The sequence below is a fragment of the Cynocephalus volans genome, chromosome 3, assembly GCF_027409185.1.
Source record: "Cynocephalus volans isolate mCynVol1 chromosome 3, mCynVol1.pri, whole genome shotgun sequence".
NCBI classification, from domain to species: domain Eukaryota; kingdom Metazoa; phylum Chordata; class Mammalia; order Dermoptera; family Cynocephalidae; genus Cynocephalus; species Cynocephalus volans.
In genome coordinates, this window is record NC_084462.1 from 17,696,215 (window position 1) to 17,720,701 (window position 24,487).

The 24,487-nt window shown below is 40.8% G+C and overlaps 1 protein-coding gene across 9 annotated transcripts in view; it reads right to left on the reverse strand.

Moving 5' to 3' along the window:
* Positions 1-24,487, reverse strand: part of IQCE (IQ motif containing E) — a 60,577-nt gene that overhangs the window by 25,034 nt on the left and 11,056 nt on the right. For 5 of the 9 annotated variants that reach the window (XM_063089368.1, XM_063089371.1, XM_063089369.1 and 2 more), the window contains exons 2-14: positions 23,191-23,238; positions 21,702-21,747; positions 18,787-18,915; positions 18,076-18,210; positions 16,835-16,905; positions 10,490-10,603; positions 10,327-10,377; positions 7,147-7,217; positions 5,900-5,972; positions 5,572-5,621; positions 4,015-4,178; positions 2,345-2,400; positions 990-1,180 (exon numbers count right to left, since the gene is read on the reverse strand). In XM_063089368.1, coding sequence (XP_062945438.1) covers positions 990-1,180; positions 2,345-2,400; positions 4,015-4,178; positions 5,572-5,621; positions 5,900-5,972; positions 7,147-7,217; positions 10,327-10,377; positions 10,490-10,603; positions 16,835-16,905; positions 18,076-18,210; positions 18,787-18,915; positions 21,702-21,747; positions 23,191-23,238 — 1,199 coding nt within the window. The remainder of the gene's footprint in view (positions 1-989; positions 1,181-2,344; positions 2,401-4,014; positions 4,179-5,571; positions 5,622-5,899; positions 5,973-7,146; positions 7,218-10,326; positions 10,378-10,489; positions 10,604-16,834; positions 16,906-18,075; positions 18,211-18,786; positions 18,916-21,701; positions 21,748-23,190; positions 23,239-24,487) is intronic. The other 4 variants (XM_063089366.1, XM_063089370.1, XM_063089367.1 and 1 more) reach the window with 4 other exon arrangements.

The window sequence follows — 24,487 nt, forward strand, 5'->3', positions numbered from 1 at the left end:
GCTTGAGATCCTGCATTTCTAATCAGGTCCCAGTTGAACCAGGTCCTGAGGTCCTGCATTTCTGACCAGCTCCCAGGTGAACCAGGGGCTGAGATCCTGCATTTCTAACCAGCCCCCACGATGCTGGCGCTACTGGCTCCACAGACCACTCTGAATAGCAAAGATACTACAGTTCTTGCAAACTAGAGAGATAAACATCATCTCAGATGATGCATGGAGTTAGTGCACTCATGACAGAGCTGGGCTTAGGGATGCCACAAGCAACCAGCAGGGAGATAGGAGCCTGGCTGCCTTTTAAATGGCCTACAGGTCATGAAACCACAGAAGAGACTGTGAGGCATTGCCTTTCCAACTCTTAGGGTTACACTGAATATTTTACAGCATTTATGTCTTATGATATATAGATCAGATGCCATAAACATATTATTGGATTTTAAAACCACTCTGTATAAGATCTAATTGATTTCACACAAAGCAATGAAAGTAAACTTTTCTCTAGTAAAAAATTTGGAAATCCCTCTGGACTCAGTGTAAAGGGATTTAAATGGCACTCTTCAATCCTCCCCCATTCTTTTCATGATACAATATGGTCCGGTAGTGTCTTCTTTTTACGACTACAGATGCCTTTATTTCACAACCAAAATATAAGAAGTTTTAGAATTACATAAAAATATTTATGCAGTAACTGCTATGTGCTGAGCATTTTCCCAAGTTTACAGCAGCTTAACCCTAGAAACGATGTATTTCCATGGCAAGAGAGAACTCCCTCACTGGAGGAGGCTGATGGGTATCAGGAGCACCTACTCTCGGGCCGGCCCGTGGCTCACTCGGGAGAGTGTGGTGCTGAGAACACCAAGGCCCCGGGTTCGGATCTCATATACGGATGGCCGGTTCGCTCACTGGCTGAGCGTGGTGCTGACAACACCAAGTCAAGGGTTAAGATCCCCTTACCGGTCATCTTTAAAAAAAAAAAAAAAAAGAGCACCTACTCTTTCTCCAGCAGCTGAGTCTGCAGGGCCTTCCGCTCTCCCTTCAGGTTTCTCACCGCCCCCTGGAGACGCTCGTGGTCCTCCGATTGTGGCTGTTTGTGCACTGTGGAGTCGGATGCAGAATGAGCCAGGGGAATTGGTTCGACCAGTTCTGAAGCCTGTGATTTTGAGCTCTCCATTGAACTTATTTTCTGGAAGTAACACAGGCATTTGTTAGAGGTTATTTCTTATTTTTACTTTCCATTTATGAAACCCAGAAAAGAGACAATGAACCAAAGGGAAACTGGTCTCCAGCAGGGGTGGGGGAGAAGCTCTACTGGGTGACCTGAGTTATCTGGGAGACGCTGATTGGGCACAATTCTACTGGAAAAGAATTAAATTAATCTACTTAAAATTCCCTTTAATCAGAAGTGGGGAGAGCGCGGGCCCCAGCTGGGGCAGGGGCAAAAAAGCCATCGATAGAGAAAGAGGGCACAAGGGGGAGGCAAATTCAGAAACTACTTTCCACTGTGCTCATTTGCCCTATTATTTCCCTAGAATTTCTGAAATTTTCAACCATTATGCTTTCAATTGTAAATTATATCCCAGTTCTGCAGCAAACTGATGCTGAGCACTTCTAGGCTTTCCACGCCTGGCACCATCTCCCTTAGCCTATAGAAGTGCTTCCCCTCCGTACTCTGAACCATCTCTGGGCTCCTTATTTCCTAACAAGCTTTATTTTAAAAAATCCACAATTTATAAAGACTTCGTAAATTTTCTACTTTGTAAATACGTGAAATTATTTTTTTAATATGCTTTCCCCTCTAGGTTTACTCTGCTTAGCCAAACAACAGAGACAACTCTAACTTGATATTTAAAATATAACGGTATTGATACTTATGACCAATTCCAGTAGAATCAGATCGATTCCTAGTTTGCAAATTCACATGGGGGATATGAGAAAATGATAATTTCCCAAATTTTCTGGCTGGCAACATGCGAATGAACATAGATTTTCAGCAAATTCAAATATTACACAAGTGGTGAAAAAAGCAGTCTGATACACGATTGGCCACGAAGAGCCCATAACGTCTGTTCAGGCTGCAATGCTGAAGGCTCTAGGATCACGGATCCAAAGATGTGTGCTGCGTGACCACGGCTTTGCATCTGCCAAACGAGGCCAGGAAGGGCACACCCTCAGGTCGTGTCTATGCTCTCCGGTTTGAACTTGTGCTGTCTGCTGGAGAGCTCTCTTTACATGTTCAGTGTGGCCTCTCACTCCCTAAGTCTGCGTCCCCCAAGGTGTAAGAGCCCCAGCTGCTCTTTGGGCACAGGGAGGTTCTGAATAACGGGCTGATGCTGTGCCACCCACTCACCTTCTCCAGCTCTGCAATGCGTCTCAGCAGCCTGGGCTTGCTCCACTCTGTGTAACCTAATGGAAGCAATGGGTTTTCAGAAAGACCATCCCAATGGCACCCTTTAGCCCAGACCACCCTTCTCAGGTACAGCCTGATAGCTTTCCCTTTCAGGACGGAGGAGCTTGTGGAGCTACCAGCAAAGCCACAAGGCCCACATCGGGCACAGTCATGCCATCCAAGGGCTTTCCTCATCACTGGAAGATTTTTCTGTTCCCTTGACTGTAAAGAGTTATCAATACTAACAGTCTCCAAGTGTCTTAGTAGGACATTCTTTCCTGATTCTACCCCAATCAGGCTTTGTTTGACCTTACCAGTCCATTAAGATGGTTCTTATCAAGGTCACCAATGATTTTCACTTTGCCAAATCCGAAGCTCAGTCCTCACCTTCCCAGGTCCCCCTGCACATCTGCCTGCCCTCCTTCCTTCACTTGCTTTCAGGCTGCCCCATACGCCAGGCTTTCCCAGCTCCCTCCCCAGCCACTCGTCTCACAAGCTTTGCTGGCCCACCCTCACCTCCCCACCTTCTAAATGCCACCCGAGTTCAGGTCTCAGTCCCTGCTCCTCTCCTCCACTAACACTCACCGGCCAGGTTAGCTCTCTCAGTTTCATCTGTGTGCTGATGGCCAGCATGTCAGTGCTCCAGCCCTGGCTCTGCCCTGAGCTCCACTGACACGTCCCACTGCCCAGCCTCCACTCCACGAACCTCAGACCTCACATGTCCCTTTCCCCGCAAACCTGCCCCACTCTGTCTTCCCCATTTCAGGAAATGGCATCTCTGTTCTTTTATTTGCCTGCCAAAAACCTCACAACCTGACTCCCTCTCTTGTAGGCTTTACCTACTCTCTGCACTTCCTGTAAGCTCCACTTTCAAAATGCACCAGAACCTGACCACCTCTCACCACTTCTGATGCTACCCCACCCCAGCCACCGCATCCTTACTAAGACAAGTGCTGAAACCTTCCTTTTCTACACACAGTCCATTCTCCACACAAAAGCCAGGGGTCCTCGGGAAACAACGCAGACTCCTCAGTGCTCTGCTCAACCCTGCCATGTGTGCACTGCACTCGGGGCTAAGCTCTATGTCTTCACCACCAACTCTTCTCCCACTGCTTCCCCAGGCTGCCATGCCGGCCTTCTTTCAGGTCCTCTGCACTTACTGCTCCCCAAGCTCTCTGCACAGCTGGCCCTCACCTTTCAGGTCATGCTCAGCTGTCTCTGTCTCAATGAAGCCTTCTGATGACCCTAGGTGAGGCTGCACACCACTGCCCGTCCCACCCCAGGGCTTGCTGTCTTCCCTCCTTTATTTCTCTCCATAGCACTCATCACCACCTGCCATGTGTGTGACTGTTGACCCCTCTCTGCTTTGGTTCACTATATCTCTAGGGCCTAGAATGCTGCTCGGTATGCAGTAGGTGCTCATTACATTCTGGAATAGACTGCCTAACAGTACACATTTGCATCTGTGGCTCCTGAAGTAGGGTCTTCATGGTTGAATGGAGGAAGGGCCATTGACATCTTTTATCAGGCTAGGGCTCCCCCTGGAAGCTGCCCTGCATCTTCCCTTATAGAACAAGAGACATGACCTCTGTCCTTGTGTTTCCCTCTTTGAATGGTTTTCAGGAAGATACCCTTTATTTTGGAGATGGTAGGGGAGTTGCTTAGCACACGGTCCAGGTCTTCTTTCAAGCTCTGGTTCTCTTCTGTAAGCTCCTGAACACTCTGAGACAAGTTCAGGAGAGTACTGCTCATTTTTTTCTGCCTTTTAACGCCCATCTTCTTCTCCCCCGGAGTCCTAGGAACAACCAAACCAAGAGGCTGAGGTTTGGACTTCTAAACTAGCTTAATAAATGTTTTAAACGAGGGGTAGGCACATCACAGTCTGTTTCTGTCTGGTCTGTTAGCTCAGAGTTGTTTTTGCAGGTGAGTATTTGCAGTCGAATAGGGAATACTAATTTTGAACCTCAAATAAGCAAAATGTTAACCCCTGAAACAGTATTCCATTCTTATCGTTAGTAAACCTGTATAATAAAATGTTGTATTTAATTGTAACCAGTGATTAATATCAGGTTATACTCTGCCTCCCTGTTTTAGTTCTCATATTGTAAACCTTTTTGCAGTCTACTGAGTGCCACAATTTCCACATTTTTATGCTCTTTGTTGGTGATTTTGCTGTTTAGAATGGCCCCCGAGTACAGTGCTGAAGTGCTCTCTGGTGTTTTTAAGACCAGGAAGGTTATGATGTGCCTTATGGAGAAAATGTGTGTTACATAATCTTTGTCCAGGCATAAATTATACAGCTGTTGGCTGTGAGTTCAACGTTAAAGAATCAACAGTATATATTAAATAGGGTGTCCTTACACAGACCACAAATGAACGAGGTTATATATTGACTGGTTGAAAAAATGTTATGAGCCGAGGCTTGAGGGAACCTAACCCTGTACTCCCCCTGGGAGCAATGGCAACAGCTTAGTATTTGTTAATTTAGTGTTCACGGAGACTTTACAGATATAACTACAGCAAATAACGAGAACTGACTGCATTTATTATCTAGCCCTTTACAGAAAAAGCTTTCCAACCACTGTTTTAAGCCACTAGGGGTAAAAGAAAGAAGGGAAGACCATGCCCGGCACAGTGTAAGCACTCCCTAGATGGTGGTAGTTTACTGCAGAGGGCAGTGATATGACCAAATCTATGATAAGGGATCATCCCTCCTTAATCCATTAAAGACTTGATATCACATCATTTGATAAAGGGATAGGAGAAATATACAAGATGAGGAGAACCATGGTGTCTCTCCTAATAAACTTATTTGAAAAACTTTTTTAAGTGGCAAAATTAACTCATACATGCATTAAATGTCTTCCTAATAAGATAGATATGCTTTGAAAAATAGCATTTTCTAATTCTAAGCTAGAAGCTGCTATGTAATATATATATATATATTAATACATGGAGCTCTGAGCATGTATCAGCTGTCGACAAGCAGTAATTATAAGGGCACATCTGTATAGAGCCCAAAGGGATACATATCAAATCTAACCATTAGCAAAACAGGTATAGGTGCTGGCACTGCTACAAGTTAAGGGATGTATATGCCTTTTCCATGTAACGACTACACTGCTTTCAGGGTATTTTCAGTAACATGAAGGCAACATGAAACATGGCTCTCAAACAGATTATCATACTTCTTTCCTGTAGCTTCAGAACTTGGCAAGAGAGACTGGAGACGATGAATCTGTAAATGCCAAATTAAAATGCATTAAAAATACAAAATAAGCACGAAGTCGACCTGAAAAAACCCTAATCAGATTCCTGATCACCGCCTAGTGGCAGGAAGTAAAAACTAAGCTGCTGGGATTCATTTAAAGTCAAGCTGAAACAGGAGAGCAGGCTCCCAGGAGTAGAGCCCCGGGTCACTGCCTGGGCTCAGTCCTCACCCAGGTCAGCAGTGAACTCTCCCTTCACACCCGATGACCACCCTTCCCCTTCGACATGGCTCAGGATGGCACGCACCTCCTCGTAGTACATCTCCATGGCAATCCTCATCTCTTCCAAGTTGGTGGTCTTTATATCAGTCTGGAGTTTGCTGAAAACCCAAGCTCAGAGTTAATATGGCAATGCCAGCATTCCCAGGGGACATGGCAAGAGGAAGAGGGTTTCCCAGATCATCCAGATAAGGAATGGCTTTGGAAGGGAAGTGGGATGGGAAAGAAAAAACCTAGTTGGCCCTCAGATGGCCTGTGGTCTTGAAACAAATGACTTGTTCCAGGATTGACAGGAGAATTCCTTACACAAGAAAGTGTCCCTTGTTAGACCAGCCACTTCCCAAGGTGAGTACACAGACTCTCTCAAGACAATCTTCTCTAAACAAGTTGTTGTCTTTAAAAAATAGGATTAATGGTGAAGAAAGACCTCAGAGTTTAGAGGACAAACAATCTTTGCGGGTAGGTGGGAGAATACTAGTTTTGTAAAGAAAAGAGAATCATTTTATCCCCTTATATTGTCATGCTGTCACCTTGTTCTCAACATATAATGGACTTGAGATAAAAGGCACTAACAGAGAAATGAAAGTAAAGTCACAGAATTCAGCACTCTGAAACACAGAAGAAATCAGTAAATAATCAAATTTATTTCAAGTTGACAAGACTCAGCAAGAAACAAGGGGGAGAACTGTTGTAGGAATAGGAGACACGAGGCGATAGACAGTAGAACCTCAGTTTTCCTTAAATAAACAGCCAAGAAAGACTATACCTTCACACTAAAAAGACAGGTAGAGAAGAAAAACAAGTAGAGAAATGTGTGTAGCTAAAGCAACAATATAGCACAAGGACAGTGCACAACTGAGAAGTAGCTATGGGAGACGTCCAAGTAGGAAGAGCTTGTATCAAGACCTAAAAAATTCATATTGGAAATACAAAGTGATTCACAGAACACTAAGAGGAGAAAGCATTTCTTAAATATAATAAGTGGAAGGAAAACATTGTTTCTTAATGAAATTTGGAGGCAAAGCAAATAATACAAAAAAAAAGAAAAAGAGGCAGCTAATATTTACCTTCTTTTTTGGGGTGGGAATAGGAACACAGGACAGGGGTTGGTGTGTGGGAACTAAAGCTGTGGTCTGAGAAAGCACAGCAAGTGCTAACATGGAAGTGAAAGACAGGAGTGAGGGTGCCAGTTCCAGCTGGCTTGGGGTGGGCCAGGCCCAAGTACCCCTGTAGCCCCCTCCAGCCAGCAGTCCCAGCCCAACGACAGCTCCGTACTTGATAGTATTGTCCTTCTCCTTGCACTGCTGTTCCAGCTTGAGAATCCTCTGTTTCAGCCCATTAATGACCTGCCAATAGAACGCCACCACATCAAGTTTGACCACTTCCACGGTCCGCAGCCTCCCACTCTCCCTCTGAAGACTCAGCTGTACTGGTCCCTGGGCGGGGGTGGCTGTCCTCCGCTGGCTGATGCCACAGCACTCTGCACTTGCTCCCTCCCAGAGCACTTTCACATATAACTGTCCTCCTTACTTCATCGTGTCTTCTCCTGGAGACTATAGGCTCAAGGAAGAGAGAAGGGGACCCTCTGGCTTGCTCACTCACTGTGTAAAGCTGAGTGAGTGAACAAGTGGAGAAAGACACCCTGTTGGAGCTCATTGGCAGCAGGTGGCCACTGCACACTGCAAGGCAGAGTCTCCTCTCCAACACACTGCACACTTGGGATAATGGGCAGGATGCACCTTGGTTACTTTAAGTAAACGAAGCCACCACCACCACTAGATGTCAAAACCACTAATCCTAACCCACCCCATGACAAGTCAGTTCATGGTCTTCACGTGCGAGTGAGCAGGGCTGATGGAGACAGAGCCCTGGAAAGGTCTCGAAGAGACACTGTGCTTCCGTCTGGGGAAGGAAGAACTGCTCCACTGGTCTCATTACTTCTTTTTCTGTTAATATCTCATTTTGGGATGTTATATTATATATTCCTTAAAGAACATCCTTTCCTTTAGAATAGACAAATAACCTTTTAACTGAAATATAAAGTAACTTTAAATTACACTTGTATTATATGAATACATTTTTTTGTAAAAAGAATTAAGACATTATATATGAGCTAAAATCTCTTGGACCTTGCCATTCTCCTCCTCACTCAACTAAATCCTATCAGCAACGTGCTGTGCACCCTTCTACAACTTACTAGATGCATGTCTATACCCCACTGGAATTATGGCACTTTGCTGTTTTTACAGGAACGGGATGCTGCCATACATATCATTCCGCAACTTGTTTTTTTCACTCAACAAACCCTCTTGGTGATCTATCCCTACTAGTTACTAAATATCTACATTATTCTTCCATAGTGTGAACATACCACATATACTTATTCATTCTCCTTTGATAGATATTTTAGCTGTAACCATTTTTTTGCTATTTATAATCAATTCTTCAATAGAAATCCTTGGCCAGGCCTCCTTGTGAACACCTGCCAATGCTTTTTGAGAGTAGATAATGTAAAATAGAAATGTTCAATCACAGGGCACAGCTGTTTTGAAAGACAATTTGGCCACAGGTATTAAAATGACTACTGTACATATCTTATGATCTAGGAATTCTACTTTTAATTATCTTTAGTATACACACACACACAGCATCAGAATGACAAAAATACAGAACCTTTTCTCTATAAAAGTATCCATTATTTACAGAAGTCTACATCTTCATTTAAATTGGGTAGATATTTCTGTAAATAGCTATACTGTTTTATACTCTTAAAAATTTTTTTTTTGCAAAAATGTTTTGAGATAGCTTGAATTGCTTCTCCTCAATTTTCCTCCCAAATTGGGCAGCTACAAATAACCTGTGCTTTTTGTATTGGATTATTTTCTCAAGACACAGTCTGAAAAGAGAAGTATTAAAAGGTAGGTACAGTTTTACAGATTATTGTTTTTGCATGGTCAGACCAACTTTAAAATGCAATGCCTAAGTTCTCAGTATACCTGTTTTGTTTTGTTTTTTTCTCAGCCCTGCCAATATTGGTTTTGATCATTTGTGGTAATTTTGCTATTTTAAGGTGTGAAGTTTTACATACACTAATTTGAAATAATTTCTTCATTCAAGTATGTACTGCTGGTGAAATGCTGGGGACTCAGATAGATACCACCTCTGCCTTCACAGAGTTTATAGTCATTAACTATGAACCCAATTTGGGTAAATCTCTTAACCTCAGTTTCCTGATTTTAAAAATGGGGATTGAAATCCTTATCACAAAAAATCAAATAAGATCATGTACATGTGCAAACTGAACAACTATTCAACGTTTACGATTTGTTATTGTCTAAACAATATCTTCTTGTGGAAACCCACTGATGCATTCACAAACGTTTTAAGTACTTACTTTGTGCTGTACTAAGCACAGAACTAGGCTTTAATCATTTATATTAAATATATGATATTTATATGAGAGGTCTTCAAAAAGTTCATGGAAAGATTTGTATTATCTTTTAATTCCATTTTTCCATGAACTTTTTTAAGTACCCCTGTATACTATATATGTGTACCATCTCTCTCTCTCTCTCTCTATATATATATGTTTAAGAGCAGGCTGTTTTTTTTTTTTTTAGAGATTTATACAGATTTTTTGTATATTCTGGACAGAAAACCTTGTGTTGATCAGTGATATTCTTCCCTCTCTCCCATTATAGTGATTCTGTTTCCATCTTAGGGACATAAATTTAGGCATTATGTGTGTATGCACGGGTGTGCATGTGTGCTCTCAATTGTGTGGATGTCCCACACATAAATTTTAATTTTATGTTATCAAATCCATTAATCCCATCATTAGTGTTATTTTATTTTTTGTATTCAATAGTTTCAAAATTGTATCCCTTTCAGTTTTCTTTTAGCATTTCACTTTTTAAAACATGTACTTCCTTGATTCCTATGAAGTTTTCTGTGATACATTTTCTCCAACTGCTACAGTTTATTGCCATAGCATTCACCATGCAGCGCTCCATTTACCACCATTTTGTTTCATTCAGTTTGTTATGTATGATTGCATGGTATATGAGAGGTATTGTATCTATATCAAGGACTTTATTCTATTTCTGCTTTGTTTTTCTGTTTTAAATCAGTGTCACCTGTTAAGCATAATATATTTTGGGGGGGTATGCAGTGGGAAGTCGCCGACTGTGACTATTTTTTTTCTGTATTTTTTGGCCTCTGTGGTAGGCCTGTGAGCTTCCCTCTCACTCCCCCTGACAACTCCTGAAGCACCTTCTTGTTATTCCAATAGCTCTGTGGAGAACGGTTTTAGAAAGCTCTGAGCCCTTGCCCTGCCCTCTACATGTCACTCTTCTTGTATGAGTGCTTTAGGGAAAAGTCATCTCTCAACTGTGTGGATGTCCCTAACTTAGATCTTGGTGGAAGGCTCTCTGTCGTGCTGGAAACTATACTCACCCAACCAGTATCAGATCTTTTCTCTGCCAGAGTCCGAACAAAATCTGGGCCCTGTGGTAAGCAGATTGAGACATGAAGACAACATGCAACCAGTTTAGGCTCTCCCTTCCTTGTCTGTCGATGCCTATAGGCAGGAGCCCACCATGAAGGGCCAGGAACTTACTTGACTTGGATCCAAAAGCTGTTCTATCTGCCGATCCTTTCTGTTATTTTCCTCTTCTAATCGCCGAAGCTTTGTTCTCATCAGATCCACATCACTTTTCTGTGTGTGTAATGACTGAAGAAAAAAAGGACCATGCACACACACACCCGTGCATACACACATAACGCATACACAAACACCCAGGTGAAAAACTGAGTTGGAGAAGAATTTTAAAAGCTGCCTGGTTCCCACTCAGGGCACTGTGTGTTGTGGGGAGAGGAGTAAGGGAGATCTGGATGTCACAGCAAAGGGCACTGAAGGGCACTTGTGGCATTTAGTGGGTGGGGGCCAGGGGAGGCTAAATACTCTGTATGTGCAGGAAAATCACATGCAACTAAGAACTCTCCTACCCAAAATGCCAATGACACCCCCACTGAGGAACACTGTTCTACGGAATGCACCATCAACACTGTAAACACTGGTCCTGGGAGGTACTAATGTCACATGTTTTCTTCCATGTCCGTAAGAGAAAGCCCATCTTTCTTACACTACATATTACTAAAGCTCATCAAAGACTAATATTAATTTTAAATGGTTATTCTTAACTAAGTCTCAGTTGGAGAGCAGTGGTTCTCAATGTTTATTTGTGGATGGATTATTCACCAATCTGTGGTGAATTGAAGGGGAAAAAAAGACCATGTAGTCAATTTTTCACTAAACTAAGTTTATTCAATTTCTATGACTATCCTGTATATTAAAATTATACCCTTCTTACTATTTTGGACTTATATAGTCCTTTTATGAAATGATGATAGTAAGGTAGTCTTAATTTTTGTTTTTAATGTTCTCATTCACTTTTTACTAGTCTGTGAAACTCAAAAGCCTAAAAAACAGGAGGTTAAAAGCCTAGGTTGGGTTATGCCCCAGTTAACTGGCTTCCAGCATCAGCCTTTCTCTGAACTAGCCTGTTATCTTGTGCAAATGGGCTTCTCCTTCCAACGGACTGGTGGCTCTGAAGAAAGACCGAATGTCTGAGCAAAAAACCACTGCCACCCCCAGAAAGACAATTCAAAGCATACATTCCACTGAGGGACAGCTTGGCACATCAGCCACACGTCCACAGTTGGCCAGACTGCCATTATCACTAGAGACAAACCCACAGACTAAAGAAGCATGATAGATAATTGGCTCTCAATGAGTGTTTACTGAATAAATGAGTTAACATGAAAAAAAGATAAGAAACCTAAAAATGGAAGTTCTACTCCCAGAAATATGGAATAGACTCACTTTCCCTATTCCTCCTGTTAACTAAAAACTGGCCATGTATGTAAAACAAACATAAGAACATTGTGAAAGGTGGAGAGAAGAAGGTCGACAGGCTGGGGAGCAGCGAACCCAAGGACTGACACAGCAGGGAGTTCTTTCAGTTTTCTTTTTGCCTTATCCTGACTGGGTGCTGGAGAAGCCAACAGCCTGCAAAAGCCAGTGGGCACAAACAATAAGAGCCCCAAGTAAAGCCTCTTCTCTCTAGCCAAAAAGTCAGGAAAGGGGCAGCCTAACAAGGCAGAAAACTTATAGAATAACTGCTCTACCCCCAATGAAACCAACAGAAAACACAGTGGCCCATCCTACCAGCAAAGGCTGAGTCTACCCTTGCCAGGCTACATCAAGGTGCCCCTCCCCTTCCTTGCTGGGGTGGCTCCAGAGCAGACCTAGTGGGGAGTTAGGACTTTCATCACCCAGAGGTAAGGAGGCCACCCCTGCATCAGTGCAGGCCATGTGCAGAGCAGCATAAGGTGGTCCTCCCCACCCAACCAGGGTGGTATCGGTAAAGACCTACTGAGGAGCCTGAACTTCTACCCTATCCAGTAGTAATGAGAAGCCCTCCCCATGTGAGTGTCAATAATGGCTGAGTGGGAAACTGGACTTCTGCCCCCACTTGACAGTAAAGAGGTGGTGTCCCCACTTCACCCACCAGAGCACTGTCAGAAGAGGCCTGCTAAATCATAAGATATAAGTAAGAGCTGGAGACTGATGACATAACACCCATAATTTCCAGCTTTCAACCAAAATCACTTTTTATATCAAAAGCCAGAAAAATCTTAATCTGCATGAGAAAAAACAATTAAGAGATGTTAAACACCAAGATGGCACAGATGTTAGAATAATCTGACAAAGACGTAAAGCAGCCATTATAAAAATGCTTCAATAACCAATTATGGAAGACACTTGAAACTAATGAAAAAATAGTCTCAGCAAAGAAAGAGAAGATATAAAGAGCCAAATGGAAATTATAGAACTGAAAAATATAATAACTAAAATTAAAAACTCAGTGATGGGCTCAATAGCAGAGTAGAGAGGACAAAAGAAAGAATAAGTAAACTTGTAGAGCGAAGGAAGTTACCCAGTATGAATGAGAGAAAATAGATAGGAAAAAAATGAACAAAGCTTCAGAGACTTGGGCAACTGTAATAAAAATTGGTGGGGCTGAAGAAGTATTTGAAGAAATAATGACTGAAAATTTCCCAAATTTGACAAAAAAAATGAACTTACATATTCAAGAAGCTGAGAAAACCCCATATAAGATAAACCCAAAGAAATCCACATCAAGACACACTGTAGTCAAACTTCTCTCTCTCTCTCTTTTTTTTTTTTAAAGATGACCGTTGACTTGGTGTTGTCAGCACCACACTCTCCCAAGTGAGCCACGGGCTGGCCCTAAACTTCTAAAACTAAAGACAAAGAAAAAATATTGAAAGCAGTGAGAGAAAAACAACACCTCACCTATAGGGAAAAACAATTCAAATGACAGCAAATTTCTCACCCAAAACCATGCAGGCCAGAAGAAAGTAAAAAATTTTTCAAGGGATGAAAGAAAAGAACTGTCAGTCAGTGAGAATATCCTTCAACAATGAAGGGGAAATGTCTTCTGAGAAGATATTATCAGATGTAGAAAAATGAAAAGAATTTTTCACCAGCAGATCTACTCTGAAAGAACGGCTAAAAAGTTCTCTAAACAGAATGGAAATGATAAAAGAAGGAAGGTTGGAATGTCAGGAAGAAAGAAAGAACAACAGAAAAAGTAAACATATTTTCCTTCTCTTCTTGAGTTTTCTAAATTACATTTGACGGTTGCAGCAAAAATTATAAAACTGTGGTTCTCAAGGTATATAAAGGAAAAATTTAAGACAATTTTACATAAATACAGGAGGGTAAAGGGACATAAAGGGAGGTAAGGTTTCTATTCTTTACTCAAACCGATAAAATGTCAGTATCAGTAGACTGTGATAAGTTATGTATATGTAATACAATACCTAGTTCAACTACTAAATAAGCTACACAAATAGATATACTCAAAAACACTATAGATAAATCAAAATGGAATTCTAAAAATGTTCAAGTAAGCTACAGTAACACAGGAAAAAGAAAACAGAGAAATGTAAAGCAAGAGAACAGAAAACAAAAAATAAAATGGGAGACACAACCCTAACCTATCACTAATTACATTAAATGTAAACAACCTACACAAACCAATTGAAAGACAGAGACTGGCAAAGTGGTTTAAAAAACATGATCCAACCATATGCTGTTTACAAAAAACTCATTTCAAACATAATGATACAGGTATGTTGAAAGTAAACAGAGATACCATGTAAACATTAATGAAAAGAAAGCAGGAATGGCTATATTAATATCACATAAAGTGTACTTCAGAAAAAAGAAAATTACCAGAACAGAGAGGGACATTATATAATGATTTAAAAGGTCAATCCACCAAGAAGACATAACAGTCCTAAACATGTATGCACTAAACAACAGAGCTATAAAATATGTGAGGCAAAAACTGATAGAACTGAAAGGAGAAAAAGACAAATCCACACTTATAGTGGGATAGTTCAATACCTTCTCAACAACTGATAAAACAGCTAGACAGAAAATCAGCAAGAATATATAAGAGCTAACAACACCATTGAACAGTATCTAACTGACATTCACAGAATGCTCTCCTCAACAACAACAGGGTACACATTCTTTTCAAATGCCTACAGAACATATTCCAAGATGGACCACACTCTGGGCCACAGAGCAAATCTCTATAAATTTAAAAGAATTGAAATGATACAGAGAGTGTTCTATAGCCACAATGCAATCAGACTAGAAGTTGTAACAGAAAAACAACAGGAAAATTTTCCAAACATTTGGAGGCAAAACAATACAATTCCAAGTAATCATGTCTCAAAGAGTTTTAAACAAACAAAAAATATATTGAACTAAATGAAAGTGAAAATACAACATGAAAAAAATTCACAGCATGTTGAAATTTATAGGACTTAGCTAAAGCAGTGCTGAGTAGAAAGAACTACTGACGCACGCAACAACTTGGAAGGATCTCAAGGGCTACCTTGAGTGAAAAAGCCAACCTCAGAAGGTTACACATGTGATTCCATTTATACAACATTACCAAAATACCAAAATTATAGAGATGGAGAAAAGATTAATGGTTGTGAGGCGTTAGGATGGTGAGAAGAGAGGGGAGTGCACGTGACTAGAAAGGGCAGCACAAGGGACATCTCTGTGGTGATGGGACAGTTCTGCATCTCGATAGCAGTGGTGTGTATATGAATCTATACCTGTGACATGACATAGAACCACACACACACTGTACCAATGACAATTTTCTGGCTTTGATACTGTGCTACAGTAATGTAAGACATAACCATTGGGGGAAGACTGGGTGAAGGGTACAAGGGACATTTCTATACTATCTTTGCATCTTCCTGGTAATCTAATTATTTCAAATAAGTTTTTTAAAAAATGGTCTATGCTTATTGATTCCTTACTATATATCAGGCACTGCACTGAAGAACTTTTATGGATTATTTTATTAAATCCATATAATAAAATTGGTACTGTTATTATCCCCATTTTTTAATAGGAAACTGAGGCATTGCCTACCATAAAAAAATAAATTAAACAAACAAACAAAAAACCCTACACTGATGCTCAAGATCCCACAGCAACAGAGTACTAAAAACAAAATTCTCTTCTTTCTGAATTTGGAAGTCTGGGCTGACTTTATCCAGAAATCCATAATGGTAAGTTGAAAAGAGTCAGCATCATTTTACCCAGAGACCCATTTCTAGCCCCAAGAAGATTCCTTCCAAGAGCACTACTGTGACAATTATTCAGAGTTTCAGGGACTCCCAGAGTTCATTTAGTACAGTCTTCCAACCAAAATGAGAATTCTCTCTATAATATCCCTGACAGGTAGTTGTCTGACCTTTGCTTAAAATCTCTAAGGACAGGGAGTATACTTATTCCTCAGGCAGCACTTTCACTGTTAGAAAGCTCTTGTGGTTAGAGCATTCTTCTCATGTGACTTAAAATCCGAATGTTCCCTCCGGACCAAAAGAGGACTCTGCCTTTTACATAATGGCCTACACCAGTTTGTCCTAGTGTCTTCCTGTGCTCCTCCAGTGAGACAGCTTCCAGACTCCTCACCATGTTCTGGGCATGACAGCTGCCAAATGTCCTGCTTAACCTCTGGTGGCCTGACTGAACACAGTCCTTCAGATGCAGCTCAACTGGCAGGGATACTAGGTCTATAAACAGACTAAAATTACAGAAGAAAATGAACCCAGATAATTTCTCCAGGGGCACAAAAATATTTATGGATATTAAAAACCAGTGTGATAATAGTGGTGGTGGTCAGCATGATGATATATTTCAGTGCAATTTACACCTTAGTGAATGGAAGAGAGAATGGGGTAATAAGAAGAGTCATGACTTTGGGAGGCAGGTGACTGAATCCTGATTCTGCTACTGGTTAATACTGGAGAGATGACCAATCTCTCTGAGCCTGAAATGCATCACTAGATAATAGCTGTAACAACTGGCCCTGCCTATCTCACAGAGCTTCTGTAGAGATCAACTGAGAAAGGCATGTGAAATGTCTTGATAACACTAAAGTATTTCAAGAATGGAAGGTTACTGACAATGCTAAATGACCTTATCATAATATCAAATTTCAGGATGCAAAGGGACTCTGAAGTTAATCCAGTCCTTACTCAGTCTTCTCCAATATGCTAGAGGAGTAGTGCAAGACAGAATATAAACTTTTCTTATTTTATATACTGATGTTACATAAAACCACGTTGCCTTTTATGTAGCTGGTGCTACAGGCCTTTATGTAACCAGGGTTACCCAGCTCCTAAGGCACCAGGCCAGGGTTCAAACTCAGGTGTGGCCCTAAAGCTCATGTTCTTTCTATATGGATACATCCCAGCACAGATGCTCATTTTTTAATCCATTGTTATAGAAGGCTTTTACTATTTAAAACCAATAAAGAACAGATAGAAACACTACCTTCTTCAACTCAATAATCTCGTCATACATATCTTCTTTCTCTCTGTAGACAAGAATCCCAGGGACATGACCTAGAGAACGATACAGAAATCTCTTAAAAGGTTATCTGAACAGTAGAATGGATTCTTGGCTACACCTTAAGGAAAACCTGGAAGTTAATAAAATTATCTTTTAAAAAATGAGAGAAAATAAAAAAAAGAGCAAAGAATTTCAATGTTTTCAGCTTGATCGTAATAACACTTTCCCAAAAAGCAAGGAAACCAAAAATGGTAGTGATATAGAAAGATGAAGCAAAAGAAAAATAAAGATGTAAACACAGAGTTTAAGTACAGTCATGCACCATATAAGGACCTTTTGGTCAACGATAAACCACATGTACAGCAGTGGTCCCATAAGACTGTAATGGCTATACCATATAGCCGAGGTGTGTACATAGGCTATACCATCTAGGTGTGTGTAAGTATACTCTATGATGTTCACACAATGACAAAATTGCCTGATGATGCATTTCTCAGAACGTATCCATTGTTAAACAATGCATGACTGCATAGTAAAAGAATTAAAGAAGGAAGTTGCAAAAGGAGAAGTGATACGTTTAGATTTTAAATAGCAAACAGAACCCAAACCAGAGACAAAAAATGCACACAGCATCTCAATACCTATTCCAATGAAAAGCAGTAAAGTTTTACTTTGGTTTTAATATGATACATAATATATTAGGAATCTAAAATATTTAAGACTAAATATAAACTCTAACCAGTAAAAGCAGGAAGGTAATCAACTCTTGGGGTACAGTGAGAAGGTGGAAGCTGTTTTTCCTTATGGAGGTCTGCAAGAAGAGGCTACATAAAAAACACACGGATAAAGGCTAGAGAGGAATACAGAAAAATTAAAACAAACAGATTGTTTTTGTTGAGATTCAGACTTTTTATTATTATTTGCAATTTATTTTCTGTTTCTAATATTGTTTATATAATAAATTTAAATAAGACCCTAAATTTAAGGAGGTAGGCACAATTGAAGCCTGGCAAGATGTTACTATATACACTATAAAAGCTACTTTCTAAGAGGGCAGAATGGACTTTCACAAGTCACTGTCCTCACGATATTCCAAAATGTCCTACTGATGGAGCTTGTACATGAAGCCAAAAATCTCACTGTGACAAAGGACACCTCAAATCCAAAAGATTTTCCTTTCTGTGTTTCCTCAGTCATGACCTTGTCAGCATCAACATGCTCACCATTGCTGGCAGAACGCCTGAGATTTGACCTCTTCATTCTTAAAGCTTCTGTCAGGTAGTCGGGAGTGCTGCTTGGGGGGTTGGTCCATGCATGCTCCAGGGTGAAGTTTGATTTCAGGGGTTGGGTCAGACTTCCTGGTTTGAATGTGCATGGATTTAATATGATTTATTGATTTAAAAAGGTACAAGTAAACACAGTCGAGGGTTGTGTTTCTAATAATCATCCTTCCTGGGTTGAAGAAAGCTAAAGTCACCCAGCAGATACCCAGCAGTCACTGCTGTGCTGATAAATATTTAACAACCAGCTCTCAAAAAACAAATTGATAAAGCCCTGATTTGTAGCATTTGCCCATTTCCACCATAAAAATATTCCCACCACATCCAATTTCAAGCTGCCAGTATGACACTGACCAGCTCACAAAACTCCCCAAAATGTAAGAGTTGGCTCTTGCAAGCCAGTAGGAGCTGGGTCTAACACACCACTGCTGGCATCATGAGAGCAAAAGAAGCTAAAGCATCACTTTTGTGAAACCACGGAAAACACAATTATACCTGATGCAAAAACCATGATGCGCATACTCAACGTCTTTGAGAAGATTAAAAATAATGTAATTCAAACAAGTAATATTAAAAACTCTAGTCTCAAATCATCCTTTGCAATTTCTAAAACTCCTCTCAAGCAAGCAAGGCCTCATTGGAGCAACCACATACCTTGTTTAGAAGTTCCCAGCCACAGCTTCTGTGGGGTTAAGGACGTTCTGCTACCCAGAGGCATGCCCCCTGCTGTCCTGAGAGATCTCCAGGATGCTACTTTTCTCGGCTTGGAGTGATAAGGTGACTCTAAAAAGCCAACACATGGTTTCAGAGTCCCAAAATATCAATGCCCCTCAACATATGTGCTTTGGAAAGACAAAAATAGTAAACTAAAATATTCACAAGGGTATGATGACTCTGGATAAAAACATTCTGGCAAAAATTTTAAAAAATACAGTTATTTTATACACAGGCACACACACATACGTTTCTTTGTAAATTTTTATTATAAAGAAATAACATAATGGGAAATTTTAAATCAAAATATGAATAATTCTGCCAATGTTATAATATTTCATTTCCCATCCAATTTTTTCAGATAGGTATATATTTTTACATAGTCCCAATCACAGTGAACATATAATTTTGTATCTTATATATTTAACATTGTAAATGTTTTTTCATGTTGGTACATAATGACATAGCAATGTTTAGAATTTAATATATAAAATATCTAGAAGAAATAAAAATTATAAATTTCCAGGGCACTTTTTATTTTGTTATAGAAACCAAAGAAACATTTTAAAATTCGTTTTTATCTGGGATTTCGCCTCTTTAATTATGTAAAATATGACAAATTTATGCAAAAACTAAGGCACTCATAAAACATTCTTATATATCTTAACAAAATTTATATCTGTAGAAGGTCCTGAACACTTAAGTCTAATATATTTAAATTGTTTAAATTTCTAAGTTTTTTCCATGGCTTCACATTTATGGAAAATCTCCCATTATAATTGAGAACAAGGGAACAAAGACACACAAGACCTTGCATTTTCACTCATCCCACCTCCGAGATACTCTGAAGGCCTTCCAAACTTTAAATATTCATTTACGCTGTCATTTATAAATTCATGATTTAAAAAAAAAGCACCACAAACTACATTTCCCTCCTGAATATATGTGGATTTATCACGAACAGTAAGGATTCCTCAGGAAAACGTGTGTGCAGATGGGCAAAAGCTGCGAAGGAAGAAGAAAAAAAATGAGAATAGGATGGTGGAAATATGGTGGTGTTTGAAACTGCCTGGAAAATCACCAGCTCTGAAAGACTGGAAACCTCATCGCCTGCCTCCTCTTCCTCGCTGAGCGGCTAGGAGGATGACAAACCTCAGAACACTTTGGAAACTACAAACCTATATGCAAATTGACTAGGCACCCAAGAAAAACATTTATTAAGTGAACAGGATGGACACGGTCCCTACTCTCATAGCATTTGAAATGCAGACAAAAAAAGAGGTCCTGAGTGAGTGTTATGAGGACGTGGGAAGCAGGTGACAGGGCTAGCCCTGGTCTAGGAGCCAGGCCTGTGTCCCTGAGGAAGCAAGACTGGAGCTGAGATCTGGGGAACAGCGTGAGAGGGCTAAGTGAGCTTCATGCAAAGGGAGAGGAAGGAATATGGCCAGGCTGAGAGCAAGGCTCTGAGGAACAGCATGAGAGCACTGGATCTGGAGGGCCCCAGAAGGCGGCATGGCTGCAGGGTGAAGGCAGGCAGCCGATCTGCCAGGCTCAGGCTCTGGCCACTCTACGTGCCAGGAAAACAATTCTGACATCTACAGAAATCAAGATAAACATAACTGGATTACTATTTTCAAGTGTTGGATTACTATTTTCAGCACTTGAAATTCATGACTTTCAGTAAATGAAAGATGAGTAAATATTTACCTTAGTTGCCTTCAAACTAAAAAGGATATGGACAAAATGGTTCTAAAATGAAAAGGTTTAAAGCACAACCATCCACACTTTTGCTTTATATCAATTCTCAATTTCTCCATAGAAGGAGAGTGAGGACATCAAAAATCCAAACTAGTAGACGATGTATTTCTAATGTTCATATTTATTTGTAATATATAACATGCATTCTTTTCATTACAGGAATTTACCTTTCTAATTACATTTTCCTTAGGCTAATAGGAAAGTTCATTTGTATTCTTTGAGTGTGTCATATATATAACTCAATATATTTGAAATATATGATAAATGTATATAAAAATATACACACACATATACAGATGATAAGTCAAGGAAGGCCACAGGTTTTTGGGTAGCAAAAAGCAGTCAGTCTAGGATTTACAGTTTGTCATAAACACATTTGTAAACGTAAGATAGGCATATGGATCACTGTGCACTAGAGCGATGTTAGAACGACAGAGACAAAATGAGAGGCCTCACAGCCATCTGTACTAACCCCATCTCTACAATGTCCTCCCGGACAGGCAGCTGCCTCCTCGGCCACTGCCAAGGAAGGTGGACAAAGCTGCCCTCTTCCTGCTGAGGATGAGGAAGGGAATAATCCTGGCAGCAAAATAAGCCTGGGTAATTCCAAAAGGAAAAAAAAGCAAACTTTCCATCTGTCTTGAAACGTTTATACTTTCTCAGTACAGGACCCACATGAGCAGCTTTGACTCTTAAGGAACAAATCCGAGGTTAAAAAAATCCTCTGACTCTGGCAGCGTTCTGAATAGTTAAGCAATTTGGGAGAAAGCAACAGAAAGAGAAAACAAAAGGCCAGAAAGCACTGTGTCTTGTAGAAGGCTCTGTGGGACGGTGGCTGGGGCCTTCTCGGGAGCCTCAGCCCCAAAGACGGGCTTGTAGCTCTAGGACAGGCGGGATTGCAGGACTGCATGCTCCTGAGAGCCCAATATAAACAGGGCCAAACCGGCTGAAGTGCTGTGTCTCAACTATCTTAACAATACAAAGAAGAAAACATCCTTCATCTTTCTCCCAGGACACCAGGGAAGGGCAGCTTTTAAAAAACAGTTCAGAGTTAAAATGTGGAAATGAGAGGGAAAGAGAGGCCTGGTCATACTTACTTGGTGATGTGGGTGGGGGTTTGTGGAAACTTTTCCTTTTTGCTTTCTGAAAGAAAGAAGAAACAATGTAAAGAATGATGGGCTTTCTTGAGCTAGCAAAGTGGTCCCAATCGTGAAACACAGACAGGTTCAGAATGCGTCAGCAATAGTGTAAGAGCGAGACAGGAAATGAACACAGCTGAGACATAAGCAGAGTTGGAGCAGAGGAAGAAATGCAGGGCCCAGGTGGCTGACCCCAGGACACTGCAATCCGTTTAGTGCTCGAGGCTGAGCTCGGACACCATGGAGCCCTCCCGGCACGAGTTCTAATCACAGAAAACCAAAGGGCCGGGTGTTAACATTCAGATTGAAGATCCCATGGCAAATGGCATACCTTCTCCCACCCAAACTGTCATAGCCATCTCTGGAGCACGGGTGCTCCACTCAGGTAGAGTTAGCAAGATGAAACCCTTGTAAGTAAGTCAACTGCAAATCCCATTAAGGAATTAAAGTCCAGTGAGGGAACGACCCTGTCTGAAAGACTATGTCCCACGACAAGCAAGATGCCAAATGCAGAGCTGGGTACAAACTTGGTTCTACTACTTACTAGTTCTGTGGCCTGGGAAAATGACACAACCCTTCCAAACCTTATATTCCTCATCTGCTTTGCACTAGACCAAGAAGGTAATCGTATTATGGCCAATTCTCTTACTTCCTCTCTAGCTGAAACAATGAATTCTACATTCTGTGCAGGCTGAATTTTATCTGGGGGTTTGATTTTAGATTCCTACTCCTCCAGGGAGTATCTTGGGCCAATGTCCTCAGTGATGTGGAGGGAAAATCTTTAATTTGACAATGGACCCATGAAGCTCCCCCTTGCATCCATAGAGCTAAAGTAGAATAGAGATTTGCTGGTGTGCTGTGGTTTTGCTAGAATTGTGTGTGGTAAGACATACTTCTTTTGCTTATCCACTATAAGAGCAATTAGCAGGCTTCATTTTCTACCCAGCACAGCTTGTCAAACAAACCCAGAGAGACCAGGTTGGGGGCCACAGTGTGCCACTGGACCTAACCACTGTTGCTGCCCGCACTCCCTTCCAGGCTGGCTCCCCATGCTCCAGAGACTGGCTGTCAGGCCAGGCTATCACTCAGCTCTGCAGTGCAGCTGCCACAGGACTGCATCACCCAGAGCTCCTCTTCCTCCCTCGTGTGTAGGATTGGGGGGCTGGAGGGTGCAAGCCAAAACCACATGCAGGACAGAAACTAGCAATCTGCTTCAAGTGAACCCTGCTCAGGTTTAATTTATGGATGTAAGTTTTAAAATGGTAATCACAATTATTTAACTCCAACTTAGGGATTGAAACTTTTCAAACACCAAGCAGCATTTAGAATTTGTCTTCCATCTCTAAACACACTTGTGGAGAATGACCTATTTTACATGTATAAGTAACATCTGTAAGGGCAAAATAACCAGCACCAGAATAAACTGCTGCCTCCTAATTACACTCACCGTCTCAAAGTCAGAGTCAAAGGTAACTGCAGATAGACTGTCATCTCCCTGGAAGAAGAGATGCAAACATTGTAACTTTAAGGCACCTGCTTGGTTTCCAATAGTCAGATATACCACGTGAAAGTAGCCCATCCAAAGCTGCTGAAACAGAAACCCAATGAATCCAATTCAAAGTAAACTTGGGACATTTCAGTCGGGCAGCAGCCAGTTTGCTCAGTCTCACTGGAAGGAGAGGGTGTAAGGAAACAAAACAAAAACCCCACCTGCCAGGGACACTCCATGTCTGCAAATCTGGCAACACTATTTTCCACAGAATTGCCATGTACTTTTGATAGAGAAACAGTTCTTGATAAAAATATTTCATTTTTCACATTGTTTAAATGTTCTACCTCTTACTCATCTTTGCATCAAAGCACAATGAATCTGCAACTGTTTCCTGGTAAGAACAAGTCAAAGTCATTTTTTAAAAAACATACTTATTAATACATGCTTCATGAGTTGAAAAGACATTTGGGCTTATTAAGGTTCCTGCCTTCTTATTCCAGTTACTTTGCCCTGGCCTAGGAAGTGAAATAAAAGTTGCACCATCTAATCTCAGTACTAGGATGCCAAGGAGAAAAGAGAACTTTCTGTGTTAACTCACTCAGGTTTGAATCCTAAAAAAGAGAGAAAGCAGAAAATGTTTAAAACTCTTTTCAGAATATTGTACAGGTGATTTTTAATGTTGATACTGGAAGTTAGGACAGAATGTCCCTATTATGAACCAATAATGCTATACCTGAGTGGTGAAAGTAATTACATTTCAGCAATCTGTCCCTGGTATAGTTGAATCCACATAGTATCATAATGAGACTTCCCTGCATTCTGAAAAGCAGACATATTTTCTACAAGGTTAACAGTACATTAAGCAACAATTTTGCTAGCAGTTTGAAATTTTATTAGAAATATATGGCCCCCCTATAACATGGATATGGTGCAACTGTAATTATTTGGTACTCTTAAACTGCATTCCTCTTAAACATGGAGAGCCTAGATTAAAAGTGCAGTGTGACTTGATTTGGGGGGCAAAGGGAAGATACTGCATTCCAAATAAACAGAATTGATGGGCCGACCCCATGGCACACTCGGGAGAGTGCAGCGCTGGGAGCGCAGCAGCGCTCCCGCCGCGGGTTTGGATCCTATATAGGGATGGCCGGTGCGCTCACTGGCTGAGCATGGTGCGGCTGGTCACAAAAAAGACAAACAAACAAACAAACAAACAAAAAAAACCCCACAAATAAACAGAATTGTTTAAAAA